Source organism: Hydra viridissima, unplaced genomic scaffold, assembly GCF_058129835.1.
Source record: "Hydra viridissima isolate aposymbiotic clone 2 unplaced genomic scaffold, HvirCarnegie_v1 scaffold_6, whole genome shotgun sequence".
NCBI classification, from domain to species: domain Eukaryota; kingdom Metazoa; phylum Cnidaria; class Hydrozoa; order Anthoathecata; family Hydridae; genus Hydra; species Hydra viridissima.
The window spans coordinates 18,517,288-18,535,887 of NW_028324305.1; the positions used below are offsets into that span (position 1 = coordinate 18,517,288).

Here is an 18,600-nt window from a genome sequence, read left to right on the forward strand (position 1 = left end):
ATTATGCCTTTAGTAAGTAAGCGAAATAAGAGAAGGATGCGAGATGTATTCAAAAGATTTCTACAGTTTTAAAGAAGAGCATTTGGTAAAAAATGAGCTATCGAGTCTCCTTTTAAATTACTTTACATTTTAATAGGGGATTTAAAAAAAATTCTCGCGAAAATTAAATAAAACATTCAACCATCGCTTTCATCTTCTGAGGATTCTTCTTGAGCGGTTTGTAGCCATTCAACCATTTTCTCCATCTGAGCGAGAAATACGCTTTTTCCTTTCGCGCTGTGACCATTTTTGTACCACCGTATAACAGCATCTTCACCGATGACATCAGCTAAATTTAAATTAAAACATTCAGCAACAGAAAAATCATTAAAAACTAGAGAATGATAAAACGCGGTTTAAAAAAGTATATAAAAAAGTCGATTCAAACTTACTTTTATAAAATAACATGATGATCTTCTGAAAAAGTTTCATAAAGTTCATATTATCGTAACAGTACTCTTGTATCTTTTGAAGTAGCAGAAGTTCACTTTCGCTTTCAGGTGTAAATGCTTGGAGAACCGAAGAATATTTTTTCAAATGCCGTAAAGCTTGTTCAGCCAACAAATCTTCTTTTTTGTTCCACTCAACAGCATTCATAATTGACGTCCATAACTAAAGAAACAAAATATTTCATGCTTTAGATTATGAAAAATGTTAAACTGCTGAAACACTTAGCAATCTTAATAAACTTTGCCTACTTATTTTAAATGATTTTTTTTTTCCAACTTCAGCAAACAAGAAAACTTGTGTAGACTTATTTTTGTAGAACAAAATATCACAGGTCTTTTTTTTTTTTTTTAAAAAGTGACCTTTCAATTGAAAGTTTTAACTTGGTAAAAATACAACAGGTATTGAGTTTGTTTACTTATGTACCATACAACTACCAAAGTATCAAACATAACTCACCAATATGCAAACTTCAGAATCCTTTAGTCCGTGTTTCTCTTTACAATCCTTAGAAACTGCAATAACCTATGAATAAAATGTCTGTTGCAATTGCTTACCAAAAAAGAAATCCAGTTATTAGGTTTGACAAAGGTTGAATGATATTCAAAAACTGAATATATTTAACTGTCAAGTTTGAAGTTGTAATTACTTATTGTAACCTTTTCGCCAAAATCAACAAATCATGAATATGCAAAAAAAAATTTTTTTAATATTCTTTTAGACATACCTCTGCTGCACTTCCATCATTTTCAAGCAACTTTTTTAAACGACTTTTTAATTCTTGAATGGCAGTTCGGGTATTCTGAGATCTCTACAAGGGGGAGAAAAAAAAATCAGGTTTAAATGTTGCACCTAAACTTAGACCATTTTATGATAATAGGAATAAAAATTTACCTGAAATTCAACTATTTGGTTGAGATTAGCACCACTGAAGTATGCTTCAAAGTTTTCTATTGTACGTTTGTTCAATGGGAAAAGCTCCTATTATGAAATTAAACTTTTTATATGAGATAGTAAAAATTCTGATTTAATTAAATGAATAATTACTAACCAATAACTTCCCATCGATTTCTGACTTTTTAAGCATGCTGATCAAGCTTGGGAAGTCTTTCTCATTTAACCAAATAGAAAAAAAAGAGCGAGCAAAATCAAGTCCAATACCATCTTTGGTAAGATGCTCATTAATGATCTGTGCTAGACAGACAGGAGAAGATAGTCCACTAGAAATGAGTAGATAAACAGCAATTGATAGACGCTCTCTTTGAATATCAGTAAAACCTTTCATAAACATCAAGACCTGGAAATTATTTTAAATAAATTTTAAAGTTCTTTTGAATTAAACTACAGGTTATAAAAATTCTGAAGATTATTTTTAACAAAAAAAAAAAAAAAAAAAAAAACAAAACAACAAAAACAAAACAACACTGCCACAATTAACTAATTAGGACAAAATAACTTTGGTAACCTTCTTCATCTCATCATCAAGAGACTTTTCCAAATATTTGTATTGACGAATCATTCTCTCAAAGACACTTGTCATATTTCGCATGCTTTTAACATCCTTTTCAGTCTCAAAAATACATAAACTTGTGGTAGCACCATTATCATCATTAATAGTTCCACCAGGTCCGAGAATTCCACCAGTTATAAGAATATCAAAAAGGGCTTCAGCATAGCGACGAAAGTCTAATTTACTGCCCGCTTGAATTAAAAACTTTGAGGCCTGTTAGAAACAATCAACACTAATTTTTATAAAAAGAAAAAATACTAATAAAGAAGTAACTTAAGATTTTAAATAGTTATTTATGTAATAATTATCAAAATTTTTATCAAAACAAAATTAATCAATTAAAGATATTGCCTTATCACATTTGAATATTAATAGATTCAAATATGTACAGACAAACAAGTTACTTGATTTTATTGAAAGTTAAAATTAATCATTAACAGAATCATTATCTTAAACTTGAAGAAATTCATTACTTTCAAAAAGAATATTAAGCCTTTTACAAAAAATTTAACTGAAAGTAAAAAGGAGTGCCTAGCATGAATGCACTTAAATAACAGCTATTTCTCAGTACACAACCCTAGGCTTGTATTACAAAATGAGCACATCAGGTATCCATAGAAGGCATTCTCTTTTAAGCATTGCAGACCTGTGCATATCTTTACAGACAATAAAATTTTCTTACAATTTCAGAAAAATAAAAAATTAAAATAACCTGTTCAAGATCTGAATTAACAGCATTTAATCCAGCAACTATTTGATCTCGAAAATTTGTTGGGTCATACTTTTCTTTCTCATCTAAATTTTAAAATCTAGAAATTAGTCTTCATCATTTCGATTGAAGTGAAATAAATAAAGTAACAAGTTGAAAATCTCCATACATGTTCATAACTCATAATGGTAATTAAAAATTACCCCTTTTTCTGGTTTTAATCCTCTGACCAGTTAATGTTGGTTTTGGTGCTTTTTGACTCATACAGTCTAAAAAGAAATCCTTTCTAAAGCCTGTAGTTTATATTTCTCATATAATTTAGAGACCAGTTTACCCTGACTTAAGCTAGGAATATACAGCTGTATTAAATAATTTACATACTTTTTAGAAAACACAAAAGTTTAACCTTTAACTCAAAATAAAGTACTAACTTTCTAGGTTCTAGACAACTCGACACAAAAATATACCAAAAATATTTTCCATTAAGATCTTTCTTTTTAATTGAAAAAATAACTAAAGCTTCTCAAATAAGCTAAATTCTTTAGAGAAAATTCTGCTATCTTGATTGAGATAAACTCAGGCAGGCTTTTAATCTGCTTCCTATGCTTACAGACTGTTGTCTTTGCTTACAGTTTCAAACAATTTTAGACACCTGTAGATCTAAAATATACATGCTCATAATGTTCTGCCTTTGCAATGCTTTTTCTTACAAGAAAGATGTTGAGCTATTTGATGATTTATAACCTTAAGTGCACAGTAATATCTTAAGTTCAAGACCCTTTTTAATTTTGTCACTCATTAAGAAATTGAATTAGCTGTACCTTGTTTACTGCTATATCTTGTTCCATTTTGTGTGCTGTCAAAGACTAGATGTTACCAATATTTAATTGTATCTTACCATAAAAGAAATCTGCAAAGACTATTAAAAGAGGCCTTGGTATCAGTCATCAAAAGAATTACTTAGCTAGACTTGCATCTCTCTTTTTTGGAATCAATAAGTGAAAATAGCAAAGACAAGTAAATCAAAAAAATTGTAAAGAATCATTTGGGGTACCATGTTACCATACTCTATGGTCTATTATTACTTCAAGGAAGTATCTGGTTCTACCCAAAGGCCAAAGTGAACGATTGAGTACTGAAAGAAAATTTTTTTTGTCAAAAGTAGCTTGTATCTCTTTGTAGCTATTTTGAATTGTCTTTTATTAGGGAAACTGAGGATTGTGAAACAGCTCTCAATAATAATTTAGGTTAAAACACCACTAGAGGTTGTATCTGCTGAATGTATAAATTTTACTTGAAGTAAAACACAAAAAAACCATCATACTATATTATTATAACCATTCAGTAGAATGTGATTAAAATTAAAAAATTTTTTTTTTGAAACATCCTGGTATATCATAAAATTAAACATTAAACCAAAAAAAGAATTAATTACATCTAGAACAAAACAAAAAAAAAACAAAAAAAAAAAAAAACAAAAAAAAAAAAAAAAAATTAAAAGATTGAAGCTTTTAAAATATTTAGGTATTGAATAGAATATTTATGTATCAGATTTACTCACACTAAGAGATCTGTCCCTTTTTTTTATTTTATAAGAAATAAGGGACAAAAACAAAAGAAATTGTAAAATATTTGATGAACAATGTTTACTCAAAGTTAATTGAAAGGTGGACCCAACTTAATGCCTTATTAGTGTTTCCTGTCATCAATTAGGGTTTATCTAGAAAAGTAAAATTAATTTCATGCCAAAAATAATTTTTTTTTATTACTATTCAAGAAAATTATCCCCTCCTTCATTATGTTGTTTAATTTATTTTTTAACATTTAGCTTCAGAGAGGAGTAATCTAGTGAAAGAACTATTTTGGTACAAAGAATCTTTCTACCCCCCCTTCCTTAAAAAAAAGTCAATATAATAGCTGAATGTTCTAATAATTATAATATTATTAGGGTTTTGGAAACTGGAAACATAAAATGGAAAATATTTAAAGAGCTTTTATTTCCCTACTTCACATTACAGAATCACAATATAGATAAATTTATTTGCTGAAATAAACTTTTTACAGTTTTCAAAAAGAAATAAAAATTTTCAAAAATACTATAATCTCACTGTTTAATCTCACAGAGAAAAGAAGAAAACAAGTAGCTACATTAAATCTGCTGAAGTATTAAAGCTTGTAACTGCATTCTGTGAAGTCAGTACTACTGGGAGCCTTAATCCTCCTTTATTTGTCTTCCCATGAGATAAAAAGATTACTTCATTATAGGTGCATCTTAAGGGTTAATTGCAACAATGATGGACATCATACTAGTTAAGGCTGATGCAGAAGATTCAAAAGAGAAGACATTCCATTCAATTATGTAACAAATAACAATTAACTGAAACAAGACATAAAATTTTACTTATTTTAATATTTGCATTTGTCGAAACAATTGTTTAATGAAAATTTGATGTCTAAACTCTAGTTTAAGTGAAACAGATTTAAAAAATTACCAGTAAGGAACAGGAAGAAAGTTATAACTAAACCAGGTAGATATCAATAAAGAGTCACAAACTGAAGATACTTAATCAAATCAAGCCTTTTCTCCAAAATTAAATTAAGAATCAGAGAAGAGGCCAGAGAGATCATCTAGGTATTGCAAATGTAATTCTAGCAAGTATAAAACACAGGATTACTTCTCCTCGGATTGACATAGGACTAGCTAGAGAGGTTCCTATCATAATAGTTATTTAATGTAATAAACTAAAGAGAGTGCAAGAAAATCTCATGTTGCCTCTTTTGAGTTTGATGAAGGATGTATTTCTAAATTAATTTACTGTGTTCTTTTTATAATTTGAACTAATCACTCAAAAACATGGTCAATAGCTGAAGGTTTTCATCAAGAAAATGACCTCTTTCAGTAAGCAAGCAAAATTACACTAGATGTGAGTTAGAAGTGCTAAAAAAAGCTCAAAAAATATTAAATAAGTAAAAATCAAACAACTGATAAACAAAATTTTCAAAAACTAATGGTTTTAATCTTGATAAAAGCATTAAAAAAAAAAAAAGTTTAAACAAAATCATCATCAAATAAAAACTACAAAATATTTTGAATATACGGTTTAGCAGCAATTAAACAGAATCAGGAATAGAATTTATAGAGCTAAGAATGAAAGAGGTGCATTGTAGGTATAATTTTCATGTTAGCATATACTTTTTATAATTTTCAAATTTAAAATTTTTTTCTGAGGTCTTAGAATAATATAGTATACATATAGAATATAAGAATTTAAGTTTTCAAATGTATGTGTAATTGTGTTCTTATGTATAGCATATAAATATATGAAAACTTTAATTCTCGAAATTTTAATTCAGAATGTATCATAAATTATATTTAAGATAATTGATTGACTATATTCAAAGATTTTTCAAATGATAAGAAAACTAAAGTTATTCTAGCACAAATAAGCTTAAGAATAGAATGTAACATCACCTTTCGTTCAGTTTTTTTTTTTCAAGTACTTCTGATCTTACAGGCCTCGTTGGTCTATTCGTACCTTTTCCTAAAGGTATAATGCGTGCGAGAAAAAAATACAAAAATGGCGAGCTCATAAAAAAAGACTGGACTTTAATATGAAGTAGAAACTGTTTTGATAGGGCCGGAATTTCGGTTTGATTGGTTAGATTTAGATTTATGTGCTATAACATTTTAAAATTCTAAGGTAATTAACGGAATATTGGTTGATTATTACAGTTGAAACTCGTTTTATCAACAAAATAATTGCTAGAGTTGAGAGTCCAATTAAACTAAACAAGGTACTTAAAAATAAAGTGTAAACAATTAACCGGAAGTTAAATTCTCTAAATAACACAGAAAAATTTTACATTTGGAAACTATTTCAATAGTTGGAAACTTTTGGGGATTATTGTAATTTTACAATTATCATTAGTGAAATTATTAGGTAGAGACATGTACATATATTTGGTATATATATGTAGTTATATATATATATATATATATATGACAATATGTTAATATAAATCTTTAACAGTATTCAATCTTTATTAAAAAATGTTTCAAAAGTTCTCATGAAAGCTTTTTTGTTAATTAAGATAAGAATAGTTTTACACTAGTGCATCTTCCTCCCCCTCCCCCTCCCCCTTTTTTTTTTTTTTTAATTTTTATTTCAGATTATCAAAGATCGTTGTTTAAAATGGAGAAAAATGGTATCCATTTTATTTTAAGACCAACCCAAAGCGCTCTAACTTTAACTTGGAGAAAAATCAATTCCCTATCAAAACGCTAATTTTCACCGTTTTCTCAACGCCGTTATATTTTAATTCCCTATTTCAAAAACTACTTCCACGTTAATAGTAATTTTTTAGAGAGAGAAAGAGAGAGAGACAGAGACAGATATAGAGACACAGATAGAAACAGACAGAGATAGACAGAGACAGAGAAAGACAGAGAGAGACAGAGAGAGACAGAGAAGAGAAACAGAGAGACAGAGAAGAGAGACAGAGAGAGACAGAAAGAAACAGAGTGAGACAGAGAGAGAGACGGAGAGAGACAGGGAGAGACAGAGAGAAACAGAGTGAGACAGAGAGAGAGACAGAGAGAGACAGAGAAGAGAAACAGAGAGAAACAGAGTGAGACAGAGAGAGACTGAGACAGAGAGAAAGAGATAGAGAAAGAGAAAGATACAATGAGACTGAGACAGAGACAGAGAAAGAGAGACAGAGAGAGTGAGTGAGAGAGACAGAAACAGAGAGAGACAGACAGACAGACAGAGATAGGAGGGGGGAGGGGGTAAGGATGGTGCCTAAGTGCACTAGTGCCAAATTGTTTAAATTTTGGATTTTTTATATTACCAATTTATTCTTCCTGTTTTTCTTCGAGGAGTTAGCCAAAAAATATACCAATGGTTACATTTATGAATTTAAAGCTTCATGTATTGTTTCAATTTTTCATACATTTTTATCTGGTTTCCTTTAAGACTTTCATCACACATAAACAAGGCACTCGTTGGTGGTTTTCAGAAAACCACACTGTGTAACAAAGTTTAGGTTTTTATTTTGTTTCAGTTAGCAAATTTCCTAATTTTCCTAAACTTTCCTAAACTTTCTTCATGCAGAAAGTCCTATAACCATGGTTTTTAAAATTAGATTAAGTTATCGAAGCTGGAATTTTTATAGCATTTTAGGTTTTTAGACCTACGATGAGCTTCTAAAAATTTCATGAACTTTTGCTACTACATATCCTGGAGTAAGGGGGAAACAACATCAAATGGGAGCTGCTGTTGAGAATATTGCTTCCAATGAAAGATAAAAATGATTTTTATGTAAAACAATTTAAAATGGCTCTAGATCAATGGCTCCAAAACCTTCAAGCATACAAAAGATTTCTTCTTAAGCTTTTAAAGGCAATGATCAAAGCTGGTGTTTTCGTCGGACCTCAAATAAAGAAAATTATCATTGAACTAAGCTAGAGGAAGCAGCTTGGAACAATTTTTTTAAATGCCATTTTGTTCCTGGTAAATTATAAGATCACAAACAATGTAGAGTTTGTTCAAGTACTGGTGAAGAAAAAGGTGAAGGATGTCCCTCACAAAGTCCACATCCTTGACTCTCATGGTAATAAATTCAAGTATATGGGTGTATTTGGAACTGGGCGAGCGAATCTAATAAGAATCAGATTATTTTGTAGCATAAGTATACCAATAACTTTGTTTAAAACACGAAAAGGTTTTTTGAGTGTATGATAAAATACGAAAAGGTTTGTTGAGTGCATGATAAAATTTGAAAAGGTTTATTGAGTGTATGATAAAACTTGAAAAGGCTTGTTGAGTGTATGATAAAATAAATGTTCTTAAACCAAGCTTCAATGAAAAAGAAATAAAAATCCAATAGTGACAGTGGACCACAATTATGCTAAACATTGAAAATGTTGAATTTGGCGGCCCCCCATATCTTCATTTAAATGCTTATGATCTTCATGTCACATTTTATGATAAAAAATTTCCATTTGCCAAACTGAGAATATCTCTGTTAAGAGCCAACGGAAGAAGTTTTTTGAGAAATTTCCAATCATAAAACGTTTCAAGGAAAAACTATTCATTTAAAACTACAACAAAAACAAAAAAAGGACTTGTTTTAAGCATATACGTGTATGTTTTAAACATATACGTGTAGTCCTTGTATAACTTTTCGACGTGGTAAAACAGATTTCTGTTATAAGATATTTTGAATGAACCAAAAAAGTTTATATTTAGAACATGAGTTTTTTTTTTTTTTTAATGTTATCAGAAAAAAGAATATCTACAATGCCAATGAGGTATTTTGTTTAAATACTCCAAGGGGTATACAGCATTGAGAAAATCAAATACAAAAAACGGCAAACGATGTTGATGATTTGCTTAAAGCTCGTTTTTTAGAAGTGCTTCTAATTTCTTTAGCTTTAAGAAAAGACGTCAAAGCATTAGTTTAGCCAACGTCACAGACTGTTGAAAATTTATAGGGTTCGATTTATTGTGCAGGTTGTCTAATATGAGAATGAATAAATCTAATAGTTTCATCAAATATATAAAATAGATTCATAGATATATTTAAGATTGAATCTTTTTTTTGCATATGCAAGGAAAGAGGCAATCCATGGACTCGATAGATTTGCGATGGTTTGTGAGTTTTAAATCAAAATTCTTATTAGTAAAGATTCCCATTCCCCCTCATGCATAACGACAAACAATTTATTTCAACGTTGTTCTAACCATTTTAACTGACTATTAGTGCTAATAGCTTACTCCTAAACTTAGCCACAAGTGTATCGAGTTTGAGATTTCAAAATTACTTCGTTTCGAGACGGATAATCTGTCTGGAAAACAAAATTCAAATTTGATTTTTATCCAGAAAACAAGATTTCATTCACAAGAAACTGTTAAAAAAGAATCTATGTAAGTTAGTTTAAAATAAGAATGAATTTTCAATTTTGATACAAAATTTTAAGCAGGATTGCGTTTGCTTTCTCATCTTTTATTTCTTTCAAAATTTTCTTAGACCTTTTTTGAATTGAAAAACTTTATTGGTCTCTAGTTGGTCTTTCATTAATTACGAAAGGTAAAGCCCCTCAAATCCTTTTTTAATATTTTTAGTCTTTAAAAATGATTATTATTTGTAACTAACAAGTATATAAAATAAATATATATAAAAATAAAAATATTAAATGTGCAACATTTAAAAAAAAAAAAAAAAAAAAAAAATAGGAAACGGATATTTTTTTAAGAAAGACTTGTTTCCAACACTCAGGATAAGGAGGCGATGATGAATTAGAATACATATAGTCCAGATTTGGATTTTTAGAGTAACAATGTAGTAGTCATCATGTCATGTGATCTATTCATGTTAAGCTTCCTTTTTAAGGTTTGAAAGGGGAAAGAAATTTTTTTTTTCCTTAAAAGTATTTAAATTACGTTTAACAATTAATTATTGATCTATTTTTTAAGTTTTACAAATCAACGAACAGCAACAGCCCTGATGCACGTATTGCAACTTTATATCCGTCACACAAAAAAATCACAACATGCCGTACATTTTGATGTGTGAAAGATTTACTAAATACAACAATGTAAGAGGAAAGCAAAATACTGCCCCATTTAATTAGAACTTAAAAAAATCAATCGATCCGAGTCTTTGTATAAAAATCGCTTAAATCACAGCGGATTAGAAAAAAAACCTCCATGAAAAAGTCACTTACTTTTGCAATAAAGTTGACTTAAATCTGCTTTTCTAAGGACGCTTTTCTAACTTGACCGATCCTTTGCAAATTCCAAGATCAAAACTTACATAAATCTTTAAACGACCTAATACCCATCACCATTAATTAATAAACTTTACTATACTATATTATGTCTCCAGGGCAACCGTTGATTCAAATCCTGACAGCAATCAATAATCTGAAATCTATTCGAGTGAAACAACGATAGCGTGGAGTATTTGCGTCAAAGTAAATGCGTTTGGGTCAACAGAATTTGACATACTGATTTTATATTAGAATTTCTTCTTTCGAGGGAAAGCGATTTAAAAGTCATTTACAAAAAAAAGCAACTATTTCACAAAGCATGAATACTTGCATATAATTATTATAATAAAAAATAATAAAAAAAAAAAACATGCCACTGAATATTTCTGAGTGGATAAGCATAACTATAGGTAGCTCTTTCAGAAAACAACGAAAAAAAATCAAATAAAAGTACAAAATTAACTCATTTACACAAATCATTACGAAAGAGGTTTAATAGCCGCCAGACAATTTCCACAAACAGTATAAAATTTGATGGCCGTTCTTAATTCCATGTTATTGACGCGTGAAAGTACGACCGCTAAAAACAAAAAAGATGACATCATAAATTTTTACGGTCACTGGGTATAAAGCCCTAATTTTTTTCATATTAAACTTAGATATACACCAATTGTGAGCCACCTATTTTATTACATGTTTATTTGGTTCTATTAGGTTTTTAATCGACATGAAAATTGGTTAATTCAAAAATGGAATAGATAAATTTGTCGGTTGAAATGAAAACTTGATGGAGTAGGTGCAAATCAAATGTACATAAAGTTGATTAAAATTTAAAAAACATCATTGTAGACATTATAGTATTACAATTTTTAGAAGTTTGCAAAATAACAGATTAAAGTTATCTGTTCAAAAAAAGGTTGATTTATCAGTGACACCATATTTACGCAGTGAAATTACTTTAAAAAAAAAAAAAAAAAAAAAAAAAAAAGAAGTTTAAAAGAATTTACGTGATAGTTTTCTTTTCTACTGTTTTTACTTCAGGTCGAGCTCTGTTCAAAACTTTTATAAAATCAGTAGTTTTAGCACGCATGCGTGAATGAAGATATGCCTAGAATTAAATTAGAAATAAGTAGGAAAAAAAAAAAAGTTACAAAATATGCATACTGCTATATTAACTCACAAAAAATGTCAATGCTGGCCCGATTTCTAACCAATTTAAAAAGTAAATACCTTTGAACACTTAATATGATAATGTAAGTAGTTTCTGAAGGTATGAATCAAATTAATGGTGTTTTCTCGCGCCTTCGGGTTAGTGTGGCGTTTCTCCAACACTAGAAAAAAATGAAGATTTTAAGAGTAAAGGTACGTCAATGAGAAACAAGTAAATAAAATAACGAACTGTTGATATGAAGAAATTCAAATGAAAAAAAAAAAACCTTAAAAAAAATACCGAAGGTAATGTATCCAATATTGTCCCCGCGTGCAGCATCTGTTCCTTCTAATTCTCGTGGTGGTTCCTTGTGACTAAATAGCACCTGCGGAGCGGTCTGACTGGCACGACGACCTTCTTTAAATTCCTAAAGTCAATAGATAATACATTTATAGAGATAAAAAACAATAATGAACATTTACTCAATAGATAATACTTTACAAAAAAGATAGTAATTATTTCTAAGTGACTATGAAAAAAAATGCAAATTAACTTCTGCAAAGTAGGCCATCTTTTGTTAAACAGCCTCAATTTGGACTCTTTTCTTTTTATCAAAATGACTATTATTCTTAACAAAAAAAAGAGCTCTTTTTTTTTCAACAGAAATAAAACAAACAAATGTGTGTTTCTTTTAATGGTCTGTTTATTACATTTCACTTGTAGCATTAAAAATGCTGACATAATATGACATGATATGCTGACAGGCTGATAGTTGATTATTATTAAAACAAATAAAAACTTTTGATGTATTTTCCTTAAACAACTAAAAAACATCCAAAGACATAAGTATATTTTTAGTTGCTATTGTAGTTATACCAGCATTTTAGCAATTGTAAAACAAAGGTGCAGCTATTTATGACAGCGAAGAAAGTTTTTAAGTTATTGCAACAAAATAACAAAAATGTAAAAACCTGCATGAACACTTTTCCAATAATGACATCATCATCATCTTTAAATACTGTACTGAATATGACAGTTACTCTGTCAGCTTTTGCCTCTACATACATTGTTTCATCTTCACGGTAATGTATTACAGCTGTTTCCTTGCTGTCTTCTTGCTTCTCAAGGAAGTTGAAGTAACGTTCAAAAACAGACGCAAAACAGTTACGCTTCAACAAACCAATTTTTTTGATGAGGGGCTCTAATACAGTGAAAAATTATTATGCAATAATCACAGTAAAGTATTCAACAATAATCAAAATGATAAGTAGGCTGGCCAATATTTGTATAGAGTACTAACTTTTTTTAAATTTTTCTTGCACACCCAATTCTTTAACAAGATTTGATGATATAGGATACAGAAAAATTGTAGGGCAATTAAATAACAGAAAGAGATCCCTCACAACCCTACAAACTATGCTCATGATCCAGTGTAAACAACAGTATGACTTCTTACCCAAAACACTGAACTTCTACCTAATACACTGAATCATAAGCAAAATGAAAAATGTTATATTGTGAGCTAAGAAAACCTAGACGTACTTACAAAGTACTTAGTTGTAATTATTAAAGACAGCAAAGCAGATACTACATTTATATGAGTGATAGTAAAGAAAACACTGCTCCACATGCTTATATATCTTTATATATCTTTAAAAAAGTAAGACATTTATCTATTGCTAATTATACGGTAATAGATATTGAATTATTAGTTATAACAAACTGTTAGTTATAACAATTTATATCGATTACCATACTATAATAAACAATATGAAGTTAAAAACCACAGAAAAAGATGCCAAAACAGTTATCACTGACATTACACAAGATGTAGTTTGAAAAACTTATTTTGTAAGATCTTTCTAGACCTTTACTTGGTCTCTGCCTGAAATGAAGTTTTTTCTTTCTCTACTTACTACCACCATATACATTAAATTTATGCAGCTTGTGTATTTGATTCTTTCCTTATGTCAAAAGAACCAGAAAGTAAGCTGTTTGGTTGACTGAAATCTAAATGCGAGTATAGAAAAACTCAATAGACAATGATGAGGACTGTCTAAACAAAAAGGAACAAACATTTCCAGCCATGTTGGTTCAGTTTCAGTTTTTCCAATTCTTTGCCCTTTTTTTTCACTATTGGAATTGATGACAGCTGATTTTAATGCATGGAATAAAATAACTGAATTCAATTCAGTTCTTACCAAAAGTAGGACAGATTACCAGCTTTTGTACTGGTTTGTAGAATGCCGTAGAGAATTGCTAACAAGTGCAACTTAGATGGAACTTGTCAAGATCAGCACTAAAAGTTAATAACTTAAATGCTCTAACTGTAAGATTCAAAAGCAGATCAAGACTGAGTAAGCAACTTTTACAACAGTAATTTCATTTTTGCATTTTTATTAGTCTTTCTAGATCAAATCGATCTTTTAAACATTGAGTAAATAAAGTCTACTTAATTTAGGTGGATTTAAACCATTTCAATTCAAAACAAAATAATATCATAATTTGAATACTTAGTTATCAAATATATATATATATATATATATATATATATATATATATATATATATATATATATATATATATATATATATATATATATATATATATATATACAAAATATAGTCATAATAAGACAACCCAAGTAATTTTGAAGAATTACTTAAAATCATTTGATAGCAATAAATTTTTAAAAAGGCATTTATTTTATAATACCTTAACAAATGAGAGGGTGTGCAATTTAAAAAATGTATTTCTAATCACCCTAATAATGAGTAATGATAACAATTATTCAACAACCATCATTTAAAAAAACTAAATCATATTTGAACGAAAAAGACAAAACCTTTATCTTCAGGGAGTTTTTCCACATCAAGAAGTAACGTGATATCAAAACCTAAAAAACAATTAAAAAATATATTTCTAACATTACTTGATGCGCCTCACTGCTCTTAATAAAACTTTTCATTATGTTTAAAATTCTATATGTGCAAATTCTAATCATTTAAGAAAAGTCAATAACACTCTTAATCCATTTGAAGTACTAACAAACCTGGTTCTGGTTGAGTGAGATATTCACCATACTCTTGCTTTATCAACTAAAAAAGCAGAAATAAATTCACTTTGTATTTGTATTGAGAGAGCACCAAATTTCAAAAATGTTTTCTAAACTAAAACAACATTATAAAAATAAGTTTAAACATAGTGGCCATTACAAGTCACTGAAACTGCCTAAAAAACAAAGATTTAGAAAAAAAAAAAAAAAAAACATTTGGTGGATTACAAATGAATTAGTCTTTAGCTCTAACTAAAAATAATGCGAAACAAATGTAGCATTTTAAAACAATAGGCTAAATAGAACATTTTGTATGTATATCCCTCCTACTCTTATGTGAATGTGAATACCAAGCTGGGCTAAGTAGAAGAAACGGGAAGTATTTTTTCTTTTTATAAATTACTTTGTTAAAATTAACTTGAACCCTAATGGTCTTTAATTAAATTATAAGTTAGAACTATAAGTTTGAACATCAAGATATAAACACAAATTTGAGATGTCATGATTGGTACATTTTAGTTGAGAAACTCTAAAGGATGTAACACCACACAGATTTAAGCTGCCATAGAAAAGAGATATAACTCCTTGAACTAATTTAACATGGTACAATGCAATCAAATGTAATTTGGTGATTGATTTGGTATACAATAACCATTTTATGATGGATGGAGATTTTTTATTCTTGTTAACTTTACATTCAAAGGCTTACTTCATCAGCACCATGCTCTTGCAACTGCTTGTAAAATTTCAATGAGATGCTGACCTAAAAAAGATTTTTAAAAGATTTGCTTTCTTTTTTTTGAATCATTATTTTTGGTATATTGTATTAAGCTAGATTACTAAAAGAACTTAAAACTGTAAGTTATTTTCTTACAATTATTTTAGATTTATCACCACCTTGGTTCCCAACATGAAAAATACATCCATCAAAATCTAAAAAATAAATAATAAACTAGGATAAAAATTTGAGATTTATTAACAAAGGAACTCAGGCTCTCTAAGAGTTGATTTGATACCTAATATTTGTTATAGACACTGAGGAGTGAATAACTAACTTAAAAACCTTTGCCAATCAACTCAAATGCAGAGGTACTCAGGCATCAACATTATTTTGACACTGGATATGAAAAGCCAGTATTTCCTAAACCAAAATCCTAAGAGAGAACACTTGAAAATCTCCTATTTTTGAGAATTTTGGCTTAAAAATGAAAAATGATGCCTGAAAATTACACTTTCTTAGATGAAGTTACTGGTATTTTTTATAATAGTATAAAATTAATTGATTTTTTTTCCAGAAAAAAACAAAAACATTTCCATTCTCTCTCTCTCTCTCTCTCTCTCTCTCTCTCTCTCTCTCTCTCTCTCTCTCTCTCTCTCTCTCTCTCTCTCTCTCTCTCTCTCTCTCTCTCTCTCTCTCTCTCTCTCTCTCTCTCTCTCTCTCTCTGTGTGTGTGTGTGTGTGTGTGTGTGTGTGTGTGTGTGTGTGTGTGTGTGTGTAAAATCTAGCCTGAATCAATACCTAAAATAATTATAACTTAAAGAATTGTAAATATGTTGGATTGGACATAACTTACATCATACGTAATGTTTGATGAGCTAATAAGTTAATATCTAATTCCAGCAATTTATTATGCTAGAAAAATAACCTTAACTATAAAGCAACAATAAAATAACCTTACCAGCAACCTTGATGTCTATTGCTTCTGGCTTTTGACTAAAAATGCAACCAGGAGAGTATTAATTTTGTGGGAAACAAGATAGTAAATAAATAAAAAAGGGAAGAGCAATATTAAGCATAAAAACTAGTCAAAAATTAAAAACATTTATCTTTTGAAAATCTTTATTGCAAGTTGGTCTACAGTTGAATCCTTTTGTAAAAATCTTTATTCTAAGCAAATCTACAGTTGAATCCCTTTGGAAATTACAGGGAAAGACCCACTGTTGTCTACTTTTCCTACTTTTGAGAAAAAAGGAAAATATTTGTTCGAAGACTTCAGTAAGCATTTGACTTTAAACATTTTTAAACACTTCTTTAGTGTCTGACAATTGTGTTTTCAGCTTGTATATTGTCAAAAGTAATAGGTAAGCACCAATACATGATGAAAAGGACACAAACATGAAAAATTGGCTTTTTTCCTTAAACTTTTAGCGTTCATTTGTAGAAATCTTTGTTTAAAGGAAATCAACAGTTGAATCTGCTTGTAAAAGTTGAAAACAACCTTTAAAACTTTTAAGTATTAATTTTTTTTTTTAAATTTTTTATTTTGTGTGAAAAGATTTTAAATTGTGAATTATTTTCTGATTATACATTACTTATGACATTGCTTTTTTTTTAAAGGCTTTTTTCATATTCAACACACTATTTTTGGATAATCAATTACAGATAAACTACAGATTTTATAAAGTTAATTTTTTAAATTCCCAAGCATATAGCCTTAAATGGTAAATCAGCTTATGTTTAAAATTGACGATGATGATGACGATGATGATGATGATGATGATGATGATGATGATGATGATGATGATGATGATGATGATGATGATGATGATGATGATGATGATGGTAAAAATTTTTTCCTTGTAAGTAATATTTTGAAATTCATAATGCAGATCAACTCCTTTGTATTATTTAAAATAATTTACCCAATGATGATTGATAGTAAACTAAGTATGAGCTTGATCAGGATGCTTTAGATCAAACTGCAGGAACTAGCTTAATATTGAATATATACCAGTTTTTAGGATTTTTATACACGAGGAAGTTACTTACTTTTTCGTGGTTCATAAAAATGAATTTTTATTTATATATTTCACTCCTTCTTAAAAGTTATACTGCTTTCCGTCTTATCCTTCTCTATGATCATTTCTTGCATGTAGCTGATTATATATGACGGCATCAATAATGCTGCCATAATAAGTCTGTTTATAAGTTACATGATTACATAATCATGAAACTAATAAAGTTAAAAAATCACTTCCACCTCTTAGAAAATCAGATAAAAGAAGATATATACCTCGAAAGTCTTGATCTTAATGCTTCTTCAACTATGTTATTGTTGATCTCCAAAAGAATCATTTTTGATCAGCAAGCAATTTAGACAGTAGAATTTTGTTTTATTTTTAAGGTCGGGAGTCGATCTTTCTCGCTAACCCATAAAAAAACTATAATCAAGGCAATTAATATATACATAAAAACGATGGCGCGCCCTTTTACTGCTGAACAACTAAAGTCTCTAGCTTTAGTCTCTTTCTTACTAGGGGAAGATTGCGCAAGACAGAACAAGTTTTAATTAAACTCACCAAATATATCTTTTTAATCCCCTAAAACACGTTAATCAATAACATTATCATCTTACAGACAATTTTATATTATCAAGCCAAAAATTGGTCTGGTTGTATGAATTAAATTACAACTTTCAAACACTTTTGAAAAATCTTTCTTTTTGTTCTTTCCTTTGGCTGACACTAAAGACAAGAAGGAGCACCTAAATGACAATAATGGATGAAGAAAAGTTAAATGCCTGCCAAACTATTTAAAAATTTAAAATTGAAGCGAACTTATCTAAAGTATCCCAGGTAGAAAAAACGGATGGCTTAACTTTAAACAAGTTTAAACGAGTTTCTGGGGAGAATGTAGCTGTGACGATAATATATGATTGTAGAAGAATTAATCCAAAGTTTTCAAAGGACATTATAGTAAAACGGATGTATAAATTTGCCGTTTAATTTTTAACGGAATTTTTTCTAGAAATGAACTTGATTTAAATCGTTAAAACTTTTATCTAACGAGGATGTTTGTATTTAGCGAGGATGTTTGTATGAATCTTTGCAATTAGCGTTCATTGTTCTGTCAGCTTCAGGAGGATAAGGGGCTTATGAAATATAACTGCACTTGTCTCAAAAAAATGCCCCAACAG

At 29.2% G+C, this 18,600-nt stretch overlaps 2 protein-coding genes across 3 annotated transcripts; both read right to left on the bottom strand.

The window, feature by feature from the left end:
* Nucleotides 1-26: 26 nt before the first annotated feature.
* LOC145190094 (eIF5-mimic protein 2-like) lies at nt 27-10,549 on the bottom strand. Of its 2 annotated transcripts, none has more exons than XM_090091592.1 (10): nt 10,435-10,549; nt 2,909-2,974; nt 2,709-2,791; nt 1,952-2,209; nt 1,538-1,783; nt 1,381-1,467; nt 1,214-1,297; nt 946-1,011; nt 432-651; nt 27-328 (listed from the first exon to the last, which is right to left on the bottom strand). In XM_090091592.1, the coding sequence occupies exons 2-10, from the start codon at nt 2,967-2,969 to the stop codon at nt 177-179; spliced, it is 1,257 nt and encodes a 418-aa protein (XP_089947718.1). In that variant the 5' UTR covers nt 2,970-2,974; nt 10,435-10,549; the 3' UTR covers nt 27-176. The 2 variants fall into 2 exon arrangements, with proteins under 2 accessions (XP_089947718.1, XP_089947717.1); XM_090091591.1 differs by lacking the exon at nt 10,435-10,549 and adding an exon at nt 6,178-6,309.
* A 218-nt stretch (nt 10,550-10,767) lies between these two features.
* On the bottom strand, nt 10,768-17,857 carry LOC145189933 (actin-related protein 2/3 complex subunit 2-like). Its single transcript, XM_090091593.1, has 11 exons — nt 17,698-17,857; nt 16,363-16,397; nt 15,559-15,617; nt 15,394-15,447; nt 14,682-14,727; nt 14,475-14,525; nt 12,601-12,830; nt 11,930-12,056; nt 11,710-11,810; nt 11,487-11,587; nt 10,768-11,059 (listed from the first exon to the last, which is right to left on the bottom strand). Exons 1-11 carry the CDS (start codon nt 17,757-17,759, stop codon nt 11,035-11,037), a joined length of 891 nt encoding a protein of 296 aa, XP_089947719.1. The 5' UTR covers nt 17,760-17,857; the 3' UTR covers nt 10,768-11,034.
* Between the last annotated feature and the right edge of the window lie 743 nt (nt 17,858-18,600).